Source organism: Amblyomma americanum, chromosome 5, assembly GCF_052857255.1.
Source record: "Amblyomma americanum isolate KBUSLIRL-KWMA chromosome 5, ASM5285725v1, whole genome shotgun sequence".
Taxonomy (NCBI): domain Eukaryota; kingdom Metazoa; phylum Arthropoda; class Arachnida; order Ixodida; family Ixodidae; genus Amblyomma; species Amblyomma americanum.
This window is the reverse complement of record NC_135501.1, coordinates 165,508,094-165,521,139: the sequence shown is the minus strand read 5'-3', so window position 1 is coordinate 165,521,139 and position 13,046 is coordinate 165,508,094. Positions and strand designations below refer to the sequence as shown.

Here is a 13,046-nt window from a genome sequence, read left to right as displayed (position 1 = left end):
GTGTAAAACAGGCGCTACGCCTAAACTAAAAGGCTAAAAGGTATGGGAGAAGCGGCGATGAATGTAGGGTCCCTCAAAACGACTCTACTAACCAATAAAGTTTTATTCTTAAACTCAAGTCCGGACTCCACCTGACTCACGGCCATCACGAACAAGCTTTCCCTTCTTGTGGCATCCACTTTTACACTCTAATTAGAATAATGCTTACTCCTAACCACTGTAAAATGAGGAGTATGCGAGTTGGAAACGCTCATACGGGTGCAGGCTGGTCACTGGGACGGAGGCCACAGCGGTTGCGAGTTCTGTACATTAGCCCCACTCTCCATGTACATTCTTTCGTTCTTAATTTCAGCTAAAATATTCTGAACTCGCGTTTATCTTACATCGTGTGAACCATTTCGGATGAGATGTATTGCGTTCAGGAGAGACGGCTGAACTCTAGAGACTGATGGAAGAACTCGTTGAATCAACAGCTTCCCATCTAAAAGTTATAGTCGCGAGGCTAAAAAAAAACACGAAAATTCTGTGCAAACCTTCGGTTAACGCGACTGAAGCGCACGAAACTGACGCCTGATTTTTTTATTCTGTGTGGCGCTGTAATTTTACATGATTTTTCTGGACACTCATAACTGATGCGGCAACACCATGAAAGTGTAACTGAGGGGGTCAATTTTTGTTGGCTTAAATTTTGTGGCATATTACTTGCAAAACAATGATACTTGGTCTCATCTCAGATAGTATAAAAAAGAAGTTTTATAATGGTCATGCGTGCGACTTTTCGCAATTTTATGTAAACCTGAGAGCAAAATAAAAATTTTGTTTCCATCTGGTATCAAAGTTTGATTAAATTTCATTCTAGTCGGTCCCTTGATTGCATAACAAGAGCCGCTCTACGTTTATCACACACACTTCGAACAGGAAAGCCAAGGATTTCCATTCTTTCAACTAACGAGCTTTGGTGAATCAACGTCGATGCTTTCTTGATGTTGCAATGCCCGAGACGGGGTCATCTCGGTTTGTTTCTTTTTTATTTAGGAAGAAAAACAGCCTCCATTTAAGTACCTGTCATTCCCGTAACGTAGCCCCAAACCACTTCGTCGACTGCGTCTTCACTTCATTACGCTACCGCTCAGTACTCCTTCCTGTTTTTTTTTTTCTTTCTAGCAAACCTTCGCGCCTCTGAGTTCAAACGCAGTTGAACAAATAACATACAGCGAGAGCCCACATCTGTTCTCGTTGGTCCACTTCATTGAGAACTGCGGAACACACAGTGCCGCTCTTTTCGGTGACGCCTCAGACCATAGGAATTCGCACCGACAAGTTCACTTCTCACGAGGAAGAGAGGACCGGATAGTGACAAGTTTCTTTAAAGAAGTCCCTTTTCTATATGCGGAAAGCGCCATAGACACAATATTTATACACACTGCCACACTCGACTTAAAAACATTTGCGCACCAAGCCGCGCAGGTGCAAATTCGGGCGCCGACTGGCATGGATCGCCAAAGGTCGAACGACAGCAGGTGATAGCGAAAGACCGACGAGGTGAAACTTGTTGCGCGGCTCAGACAACTCGCCTGTGATACATAGTTCCTCGTAATAATGTAGTAATACCAACACAGGCCTTCCCTCCACCCCTGACGACGCAAGGGGGGAGACAAGCTGTGGAAGATCTGCCTCGGAAGCCGCAGCAGCAGCAACGTATGTTAAAAGGAACAAAGGCCAAGCCACCCCTCTCCCCCGCTCCCCTTCGCGCGTTGCCCCAGCCGTCGCCACAGGCCGGGCTACCTGCGCCGCACAGCTGAATGTATGAAAGCGGGGATGCTCAAAAGAAGGAAGAGAAGTGCAGGGGAAGCGAGCCACACGCCAAGCAGCTGCCGCAGGCGGCGCGCGGCCAAGAACATCTGCCGCGGGGGGTGCGGGGCATCACCCTCCCCGACACACACGGCGCCAGCCAGCAGCGGCGCTCGGTAGGCTGCAACACAAGCGATGCAGAACGGCCGAACCAGACCGCACCAAACGAACCGCCCCGGGATACCCTGGAGAGGACACGGGGTGGCAGATGCGACACCGGCAAGTTTGCCGCGCGCCAGCCGGAATGGCAACTGTTTACGAGTGCCGCCGGCCTTCGCTCGAGATCTTGGCAACGCGATAATAATCTGTATACACACACACGCCGAAGCGACCTTGGCGAAGCGGCAAATGGTCGGAGCGGAACAATTTGTGAGAATGTACACACATACGCATACGAACACGCGCGCGCTTTAAGTGCCAGCTGTCAAAGCAAGACGCGGAGGGAAGGAGAGGCAATTAAAGGGCCAAGGTCAGACTCAGCATCCGCAAGCAGCACGGAAGAAGCTGAGCCCCGCGAGAAGAAAGTGCGGCCGGAGCAGACAGTGGTGCGGTGGGAAAAGAAATGCCTTCGCGGCGCGTCGGCCCGGCACGAAATGTCGCTCAACCGGTTACGGCTCGCGAGACGTCGGCGCTGCAAAGCACGCGGTGGCGGCACAGGAAAGTCCGGCCGCCGCGATATGCCGCCGGTTCCCTGCCGGCACCTGAGGCCACGCTGACGACGCTCAAAGGAACGCTTATGTCAACGACCAAGGAAGCATAACAGCCCGGTTGCTCCGGGAAACGACCGGAACGAGCGATGACACGCGGGCTGTGGAGTTTGCGCCCGTTCGTTCGATTCCGCCAGCGAACAGGTGCGAAAGATCGTTGACGCACGCGCAGTCATCTTCTTTGCCTCGGAATTAAATCAGAGCTGTCAAAACCGAGACAGCCCAATCATACAACACGTCACCGCGTACAGTCTCGTCGTGACTTGTACCGCGTAGCACGGACGGACAGTAGTGTGTGAGACGGAATCGGCACGCACCTTTTGCGCCTTGCACATGGATCCCAGGGCTTGGACGTCGTGACTAGCGTGCCGTCCGTCCTGGAGACACAGCACGCAGGCGGCCACCTTGCACACCATGCAATACATGCTGAGTGCCTCTTCGGCATGCTCGGTGCACTTGGAGTCCCGGCCTCCCTGCGACCGAGCGCGAAGGATTTTTTTGCCTTGCTGGGGGTCGAGCAGCGTGTGCTTGGCCAGCGGTCCCCGAGCCGGGTGGCAGTTTTCACGACACGATTCGCAGTAGAACACCTCGCACTGATCGCACATCACCGACGCCTCCCGCGGTCTATCGGCCTCGCACAGCTGACAGGCCACGGGCAGGCGCCGTGTTTCGCCGTACTTATCCACGATATTCTGCAGCGCTCGGTTGCGGGACAGGTTGTGCGCACCATTTTCGTCGAAGTACACGAGCTTGTGGCACTCAGGGCACGCGAGAGACAGAAGGGCGACGCCGCTGTGCAGTAGAGGCGGGAACAGCACGCCCTGGAGATTTGGAGTCCCCACGTATGAACTCGGTCGGCTCGTGCACACAACGCCACTGTCCGTCTCGCTGAGCAGGCTCAATTTGTCGCCATCAGGGTAATCCGCTGTGGTGCCAATCTCCGACGGCCCCACCAGGCCGCTGTTGCTGCTGTTGCCGCTGTCTTCCGAAGAAGCGGTGGAGTTCGCAACGGGGGCAGTTGTCGGCGCGTTGGCCGGCTGTTGGGCGCTGAGTGCACAGTTGAGACACAGCGAGTGCGCACACGGGAGCAGCACCGGATTGGAGTAGAAGTGCTTGCACGCGGGACATTTGAGTTCCTCCTCCATGGCGCCAGCGGCAGAGGCCCATCACAAACGCATGCCGAAAGCGCGCCTGGAGAGAACTGAAGAGAGCGGGCGGGAAGACACGCTCTCACGGACGGATCGCACGCGGCGCGCCGGGAGAGCGAGCGCACTGCGCAAGCGCGCGCGTCCTCACGTGACCTTTTTATTCACGTGATCTTGGTCGGGCGCGCTCGATTATTAAAAAAAAAGTACAATATCCGCGGTTCGCTCGATCCACTTTCTGCCGCTTCTGCGCGTCATTTTCTGACGTCACACTTCGCTTTTCCGAGAGTTTATGATGATCGGATTGCGTAATATGCGAGCAAGCACCAATATGGCCGCGCCCATCTCGCGTCGCTCGATCAGCTGGTATCTGCACAGGTCCCCGTTTGCTAACGCTTTTTTGCGATGTCGCCCGAGTTTATCTCAGTGGGAAAGTGGTGCAGCGATAATGAAGTGCATGTGTTCATCGAGGTGAGTGTCACTTGAAAAGGGGAGAGGGTTAATCGGCGCGCTAGCGTCATTTAGCTACTCGACTGGCTCCTGGCGAAGCGATCATTGAGCCGCGACTGCTGATAATGGGCTGATACGTCCGTTGGAGTGGGAAAACGTTAACCTGGCCTCATGTAGACTCGTGCAGAGTAGTAAGATGTACCGCACGTGTGGTTCCCGTGCCTCTCTTTTGTTCACATCGCGTAAGTTGCAGTTTTGTAGGTCATCTAATGAAACAGCTGTTCTATGCGCGCAATTTTCTAGTGCCTCTTTGACGAAGGAAAAAGAATACGACGTAGTTATCGTCGGCGGAGGCATCGTCGGAGTAGCTACAGCAAGGGAACTGTCGTTGCGACATCCGAAACTAAAGTTTGCTGTTTTGGAAAAGGAAAGCAAACTTGGTAAGTTCTACCTCACGATGCATGCCTCGCAGTCTACTTCCCCATGAATGCATAGTGCATGTGCGCGTCCTGCATTGCGCGTGCTCAACGCCTGCTGTTATGCGCACTTTTCAGCCGCTCACCAAAGTGGCCACAACAGTGGAGTGATCCACGCCGGCATTTACTATGCTCCAGGATCACTCAAAGCAAAGCTGTGTGTGCGGGGCCTGGAGCTTTCGTACAGGTATTTCGACGAGCACAACATACCGTACAAAAAGTGTGGAAAGGTGCGTTTTCGTGTCGTTCGCTCTCGACTACTAATTCTGCCACAGATTGGCAGGTTTTGTCTCCTGGCATACTGCAATATATTAACTGCAATATATTACTGCAATATATTAACTGCAATATATTAACTGCAATATATTAACTGCAATATATTAACTGCAATATATTAAAGCGAAAGCTTTGCTAGGCTAAGTTGACAAGGTCGTGTCCGCAGCAGTTGTGAGGAACTTAGACGAGGTAGCGCCAAACGAATGGCTGTAATCGAAAGAGAATGATGTGAGGTTGATGTCGAAAAAGGAATTGTTTTGAGAAGTTGATTAGTTAATTGGAGCCAAAATTGTCCAATTGTCCAAAAAGTGGGCGGAGCCTGGGCAACGTGTGGCGCTAAATATAAAAAACCAGAAGTGTGGACGGAGCCAACGCGTGGCTCCAAATTTGGAAACGAAGCGTGGTGCCAAGCTTGAAAACTCAAAATGGGCAATTGATGGAACTTGATTAAGACAATTAACTGTGGTAATTAGGAAATTGGATGAATTTACATCAGTGCTTAATAGAGTAAGTGTGAGGAGGGGGACAAGTATAGCAAAGAGAGGCAACAAGTGAAACAAAGAGGAAAAGAGAAACGAGGATGGCGTCAATGCTTTCGCATTCCTCCGATGCGGGCTACCGCAGTGACCTGAAACGATATTGCTTTCATGCCTTTTCGTTCTCTGCAAACTAAAATAGAATTTAAAAAGCTGCATGATGGATCTAGCAATGTGCAAGAAACGAAAGAAAACTATTTACAGCACCTGCTCATACTCTGTTTCTGTTTTTCCACAAAAAATAAGTTGCATACCTATAATGGGTATAGGCTACTGACTGGAGCATAGCTTTACTTTGTTGCAGTTGCTGCACTCGACTTAAAGAAATGAACGTTTTGGGATCCCACTCTTCATGATAGCGCAAGCTTCGATTGAGCACATCAAACTAATCCCAGATTTTTACTCCCAGACTTGCTGTTTAAATAAATGCATTATTTCTTCCTCACCCACCATTCTTCCATATGCCCCCATTTTTACGCATACGTCGTTATCGTTCAGTTGTTAGTGGAGCACTGCTAATCACTTTCTTAGAGAATTGAAGTGTTGAAATGGATTCTCTTTGCAGCTTATTGTGGCTGTCACCCCAGAGGAAATTCCCCGACTGGATGCTCTTGAAGAGAAAGGTATAAAGAATGGCGTGAAGGATTTGAAGAGGCTCAACTCTCAAGAGATTAAAAGTGTGGAGCCCAACTGCACTGTAAGTAGACACTGTATCAAAGTTGAAGCGTTATCTTTGCATTAAACCTGTGGAATAGCCTCTCTTGACTTCATGCTCTCTGAAATTCATGGTGAATTCCAATCGCAGGCCCGGAGCGGTCTGCACGCTTTGTGACAGAGCGCCTGAATCCGGCGCAGAGCGCGCGACCTGAAATTGCGATTGGAGTGCACTTGCTCTGGCCAGAGCATGTAGGGCGCCGCTGAAAAAGAATGTCACGCAAACTTGCGGTCGGATCTGCCGATTTCGGCGGAGCAGTCCCGACTGCTCCATGGAGCAATCTCGGCTCGGCAACAACTCCCTGTCTACGATTGGAAGACGTGATCCGTGCCTCAGATCTGCGTTTGGAATACAGTTGCTCCGAAAAGAGCAGGAAACATTGCTCCAGAAGAGCTCCAACTCTGCGATTGGAAGTCACCATAAGATAAGCTGTTTTATACAAGATAAGCTGTTTATATATTCTCCTGTTTTCAACTAAATATGTTTGGAGAAAAATTCTGAGGTAGAGAAATAGCAAGCAAAAAAAAAAGGAATTGTGCTGCCACATGAATGTTGCTTACTGGCTACATTAAAGGCCAGCTTAGCTTGTGAAATTAAATGCTAACCTGAATAAGAACCTGTACCGACAAGAGCGTGAATAAAAACCTGTACCGACAAGAGAAAAAGTGATGCTTGCTGAGCGAGCTTAAACTGAACTGCATCTTAAGACCTCACCCAGCTGGGCCTGGTGTGGAGACTGATGAAGGGGGTCCTGTTTTTATATTGAAGTCATGCCACATTCCTTATTTTAATTCACTGAATTTCTTCTCATCGAGAACAAGTAAAACTTAGTACTGCAAGGCAGTTTAGTCATAGCTTGTATGGGGTGTGTCACTTTTGCTCCCGACGCTACTTGTTTTTGTGTGCTCTTGCTATTTTTGCCAGAGCAGGAAGCGAAAGGAGAATTTTCTCTTGTTAGCAGGAACTTTTCTGGATAAATTGGTTCTAGTTGTGTCAGAAAAGCTGTTCGTAGACATTCATGAACGTTTAAAGTACCCACTTCCATTCAAAACCTTAACCCAAGCTGTTTAATATTTTCGCATCCTCCTTCTTCGGTTATCCTTGTTTTTGTCTTTTCTCACGTTGCTAGCTACTTCACAGAGACTAGCCTATTTTTGGCTAATCATGCTAGCCAACTGTGCTAGTGCTTTATGCATTGCGATAATTGCAGGACTTGGCAGTTGAGGGACGTTATTGAAGGAGGTACTGAACCTGTCTGGTATCATTGTTGACCACGGTTTAGCTTTGCCTGGGAAATGTGCTTGAGTGATTATCCATACACAAGCATATTTAGTTTTCCTAGCATTTTATTAAACTAACGATAGTCAGTTTGGGCTTGCATAATACCAGTAGCGCATTTGGCGCTAGAAATGATTGAGAACAAATAAGGTTCCAATAAATTTTGCAGTATGAGATTTTGCCGCGTAGTCGGACGAAGTGGTCAGAAACCTTACTTCATTTATGAGCTTCCCCTGATGAATGGCAGTAATACTTTTCTTCAGCAGTCAAAAATTCACACTGACTTTGTTTACTATACTTCTTCAACACAGCTCTCAAACAGAACTTCGTTGTCCATTTGCGCAGTGTTTGTGCCACTGTCTTGTGAGGATGCGATTGCCTGTCTCCACTTGCAGGGTTTGCAGGCACTGTGGTCTCCGCACACCGGCATAGTCGACTGGGGCGAGGTGACGCTGTCATATGGCCGTGACTTTGTCGGCCAAGGTGGTGATGTCCATCTCAACTTCCCTGTCAGAGCACTGGAGACCACAGCTGAGAGTCAGTCCAAGGCGGGAGGCCTCACTCACCCTGTCAGAGTCGTCAGCGACAAAAAAGTACAGTACACCGTACTTATTCGCATAGATGCACATTTTTTCCCAAAAAAATCTGAAAATTTGGTTGCTGCGTTCATTGCACAGGATAAAATATTCAGAAAAAAAATTGCAACTTTAAGGATAGTACATAAAGCAGGCTGATGGAATAAATACACCACTTGGTACAACTAGCCTACTAAATAAAACAAAACACATGTACATCTTCAGCACAGTTTCCGTGTTCGAGAGCATATTCAAGGAATTTTTTCTTAGCCCCGCATGTATGTAACACATAACACATGTAGCATGTAACACATGTAACCGAGCACAAGTGGTGCTTGCTCTCACGCAACTCACAGTATACACTTGCAATGTGCAGCCGTAACAAATTGCTACAATCCTTAATATGGCGGATCAAACAGAGAAACCCTTTGCGATTCGATTTCTGTTGGTTCTCAGATTTCTCGTGGAGAATTCTTATCAGCTGTTCATCCTGTAAGTGAGACGTTTAACATTTGACAGGCACGACCTTATATTATTGCATAGTATTCGGTGTTCCAAAAGGGTGGCAGCTAGTATTCAGTGTCATCATTGGCGTAATGCATGGAAAAGTAAGGAGTGCAATGATTACTTTTTGGCTGCCTAAGTAAATACAGTACATTAAACTATCTTTTTCTTTGGGGCATTGCATCTCTGGCGGATGTTGAAAAGCGAGTTTTGACTGCGATAGAAGTTGTTTCTGCAGCCACTTTTAGCTAGGTGAGAAGTGAACTTTATTTAGCGCTTCACTTGCTCAAATTTCCTTACATTTGAACTTTTAATAGTTATTGCAGATTAGGATAATTACGGAGAAAAGAGTGCAGAAGCACTGCTGCTTGTATCGGCTGCTAGACATCAGCTTACTTTGCACTCTGTATCAGCCTTGAATGTTTTTGTATCCATTTTCTTCTGATAAGCACATAGATATTCTGCACTCCTGATGGGTGATGGGGCATGATGAAAAACACAGGTACCGTGACAGGCACACATACGGCACAGGTCTTCTTTTTTTTTTTTGGCCCCATCACTGTTCGAAATAATGCATCAACTAACCTGGATCAAGATTCTACTCAAGATATTCTGTAGCCTAATTTGTAAAGTGGCTAAGCTTGATTTGGAGTAAAGCTTGAATGTTTATAGGTTCTAACCACCCTCTCTCCACAGGCAGTCCGGTGCCGTTATGTTGTCACCTGCGCTGGTCTCTACTCAGACAAACTGGCCACATTATCGGGATGCAATCCAGAGCCCAAGATAGTGCCATTCCGAGGGGAGTACCTCATCCTCAAGCCTGAGAAGTCAAGCCTGGTTCGAGGAAACATTTATCCAGTAAGTTTGCTTGGCTTTTCTTTCAAGTGGTACTATCCAAGTAACATCGGAAGCTGTTTTCTTGACCGACAAGAATACTTGTTGCAGCATTTCAGTATTTTCTTCTAAATTCAGCTGTATTAAAAACACATTCTTTAGTATCATCTGTTGGTCAAATGTTTAGGGGAATCCCCCAAGGTGGAGTAGATTTGTAATGAAGGAGTAAGTACTCATTGGCATCCACCCAAGTGCAGCCATACAGCTACAGAGGAAAGCAATACAGCTTTCTCAGAAACTTTGTAGTTAAAGAAAAATTTGTCCTCGTCCGGGGTTCGAACCTGGGAGCACTGCTTCACCGGAGGAGTCGCTGTACCAACTGAGCTAACCGGGACGGCAAGATTATGGTAGGGCGAGAGCGAATTGATCAATAACTCGAAGTGGGAATAGTGTTGGTCAAGACCACCAGAGTGTCACTGATGTTCTTGTTTAACATTTTCCTCAAGCGCACACATTGGTACAGCTTGCATATATATAGTTGTCTAGCAGATGTCACTCAAGTACACGAGGGGTATTAAATGATACCAGTTAACCTTACCGTGGGCCTCGGGTATCTAAACAATTCGCTGATTGGCTCAAGTCACCTGTCACGCTTCACCTGTCTCAGCTGCTTAAGCTCTGTCACATCCTTTTGTGTGCAGTGTTTTTTGAACAGCTACCGAAATTTGGAGGTGTACAAATTATGATATCGTGATTTGGAAGCAAAACAAACTGCTTAGGAGTGCTCTGGAGTTATTTGGAGTAGCTCAAAGCTCATGGCTGGGCCCCATAACTAGAAAGATTGGCCTGAAGCTTGAGAACAGCTTCTTGATTGAAGAACATTGTTGTACTCAGTGATTGCAGTTGTTTTGTTCTGCATTGTTGTCTTATTGAGTGATGTTCCATTTCATCTATCCCAAATGTATTCAGCAAGTGCGCATGCAAACTGCATAAAATTGTTTAAGTGTATTTTCATGCCTTCTGAATTCAAAGGTTTCAACTCTCACGCATGTAAATGCCTCTTCTTTTTCTCTTTAGGTCCCAGACCCACGCTTCCCCTTCCTTGGTGTGCATTACACACCTAGGATGGATGGAAGCGTCCTCCTCGGCCCAAATGCTGTCTTGGCATTCCGAAGAGAAGGCTATGGCTACTTTGATATCAATTTACCAGAGCTTGTGGATGCACTGACATTTAGGTTGGTGCTTATCATTAACACGCTTGCACTTCTAGCATTCTAGCATATCTATCAGACTTCTAGTGTTGGAAATGCAATGAGCCCCAGCAGTTGTGTCTGTTTACAATGTCTTCTTTGTAGGCACTGTTTCCTGTCTCAAGAAACAAGCTAAACATTAAAAAAAAACTACATCAAAATAGCAGGCGTAACTGTGCTGCAGTGACTTTGCACATAAAATTTATGTGATTTATCTGGGTAAAAATCACCCAGTATAAATTGATCTTTAGTTTCGTAACTTAAAAAAAAAAGTGTAGGAAAGACGTCACTGTACGTGTAGTTCCACTTGTGATAGCATGTCCACAGGCGTTGACATGACTTTTCAAGCTTTTTTTTTTCGAAGCATCTAGAACTGTCTTCGTGAAGACAATTATGCCAGCTACATTTGAAATCTCTGCTGGACAGGATGGTTGGGCCATTTTGTACCTAGAAAAAAGCATCTCTTTTCAAAAACGCTAAATAAAAATGGACCTTGTGAAGTTCTAAGGTGCACGTAGCAAGTGCTGTCCGGTGCTGTAACATCTGAAATTCTTGAAAATTGTACACAATCCATGCTGGCCAGGAAATTTTGCAAATTCGTATTAACCATGATCGTATCATCGAGACTACTTATTTAAAATGTTCCCAGTACCAGTTACTTTACATTCCCAGTCGTTCACATTCACAGGCATGTAACAGGCAGTCTGCATTTTTGTTTTTCTTAAAGGGGCTTCCAAAAGCTGGTTGGTCGCAATGTCTCCTATGCTTGGAAAGAGCTCTACCGTGGAGTGTACATAAGGGCTCAGGTGAAGCAGTTGCAAAGATACATCCCACAGCTGCAGTTTTCAGATGTCTCAAGGTAATCTGCCTTTGCTTGTAGCTTACGTGTACAGAGTTTATTTCAGCGAGGTGTTCTGATATTTTTCATGCGAGTGGCTAATCAGGTTTTGGTACTAAAGCTTAAGTACTGTCCATGCATGTGCAGGAACCAACGTCAAGAAATTTTTGTTGAGGCAAGTAATAGTAAACTGTAAAGAACTTTTTAGTGAGAACAACCATTGCATCTTGAAATGCCTGATGGTTTTTCTTGATTATATCTAGTATTTATTTTTCTTTCTTATATTGGTTTGCCCTTGTAGACATCTATAGATAGCAAGTGGAGAAAGTTGAAAATTTTGTTTTGCCTTTTTGTGGAATCAATACACTACAGTGCTTCACAAATAAGGGTACATTCAAGTTTTTGAAATGATGAAACAAGTGCTGAAATCAGGTAGTATTGATTCTTCTCTGAAAAGTTGGTTATATTCTCTTTCCAACAGGGGTCCCACAGGGGTGAGAGCTCAAGCATTGGACCGTAATGGAAACCTTGTTGATGACTTTGTTTTTGACAGTGGTGAAGGTGAATTGGCCAAGCGTACCCTGCATGTTAGGAATGCCCCTTCACCAGCTGCCACATCATCTCTTGCCATTGCGGAAATGGTTGCTGACAAAGTGCAAGAAACATTCCATTTGTGACCGGAAAAATCCATGAGCAAAGACAGAACATGAAACTGTCTGTGCTGTTTTGTATATTGCAGAAAACTTCCATCGTCACCTAGCTTACACTGAACAATTAATTAGCTAGACCATGATACAAAGGTACACTACAGATTGAACCCTTGGACGGAGCAGAAATAGTGCGACACAATTTTGTTCTAGGTAGTATACTTTGAGTCGTGTATGTTCTTTTTATCTTTACAGTTGGTTTACAAAATAAAATACCTTGAAGAAGGGCGTTCTGGCGGGCTAGTTGGTTCATAATGAGGCGAATGAGTACAATGGCAGCGATGCTGAGAGCATGCAAGCCTTCAAATGTGGAATAGCTGTTCCTCAGTTTCGTTCAGCCAACACCTTTCTTACTCCAGCTCACCTCTACCTCTTTCGCATGCAGACAGACTGCTCCTGCTGCAGCTGCCCCTCACCCTAGCTATGCCAATCTGGAGCACTGTCTCTTTTAATGCCAAGTAACCATCCAAACTCCCTCCTTCTGCCCTGCCTACCTGGAGTACCGGGCTGGTGTCGGACCAACTGGACGAGCAGCGTGCCCTCGAGCTTCATGCCGAGGACCTTTTGAGCGCTTAATATGTCGCTCTTTATTCAAGTGCTTTTCTCTCTGAGCTTTTCGTTCTCGAGCACCGCTAAAGGGAGTTTCTTTAAAAGCAGCATTGACAAAAAAATGAGGAGGCAATCCACAAAAACTGCAAGATGGGTGCAAACCAGACTTGTAAAGTATGAGAGTGTACAGTGCATAACCATCAAGGCTGATTCTGTTAAATAAAAAATAAGGGAATTAAATACATTAGCATTCAATTAGCCACCCTCCTTTCAGAGTGGGTAGTGCACCAATTGTTTTTTTCCCATTCTGCATCATATATTCGAAAGCCACTTCCTTCAGGTTTTGTGGAAAAAC

At 46.4% G+C, this 13,046-nt stretch overlaps 2 protein-coding genes across 2 annotated transcripts in view; one reads left to right on the top strand and one right to left on the bottom strand.

Moving 5' to 3' along the window:
- The window catches only part of Trim9 (E3 ubiquitin-protein ligase Trim9), a 228,655-nt gene extending 224,863 nt beyond the window's left edge, over positions 1-3,792 (bottom strand). The window contains 1 exon segment of the mRNA XM_077665725.1: positions 2,876-3,792. Coding sequence (XP_077521851.1) covers positions 2,876-3,703 — 828 coding nt within the window. The 5' untranslated portion in view covers positions 3,704-3,792.
- Positions 3,793-4,006: 214 nt separating this feature from the next.
- Positions 4,007-12,369, top strand: L2HGDH (L-2-hydroxyglutarate dehydrogenase). The gene is made up of 9 exons (XM_077665692.1): positions 4,007-4,174; positions 4,457-4,593; positions 4,708-4,859; positions 6,007-6,138; positions 7,830-8,027; positions 9,210-9,371; positions 10,425-10,582; positions 11,325-11,456; positions 11,917-12,369. The coding sequence occupies exons 1-9, from the start codon at positions 4,017-4,019 to the stop codon at positions 12,110-12,112; spliced, it is 1,425 nt and encodes a 474-aa protein (XP_077521818.1). The 5' UTR covers positions 4,007-4,016; the 3' UTR covers positions 12,113-12,369.
- Positions 12,370-13,046: the final 677 nt, after the last annotated feature.

What these genes read in the sequence shown, in the direction of transcription:
- L2HGDH (XM_077665692.1), top strand. Translation starts at nt 4,017, where the DNA reads ATGCGAGCAAGCACCAATATGGCCGCGCCCATCTCGCGTCGCTCGATC. An exon ending in CGTACAAAAAGTGTGGAAAG is followed by an intron (nt 4,860 to 6,006) that starts GTGCGTTTTCGT and finishes TTCTCTTTGCAG; the next exon opens with CTTATTGTGGCTGTCACCCC. An exon ending in GTGGATGCACTGACATTTAG is followed by an intron (nt 10,583 to 11,324) that starts GTTGGTGCTTAT and finishes TTTTTCTTAAAG; the next exon opens with GGGCTTCCAAAAGCTGGTTG.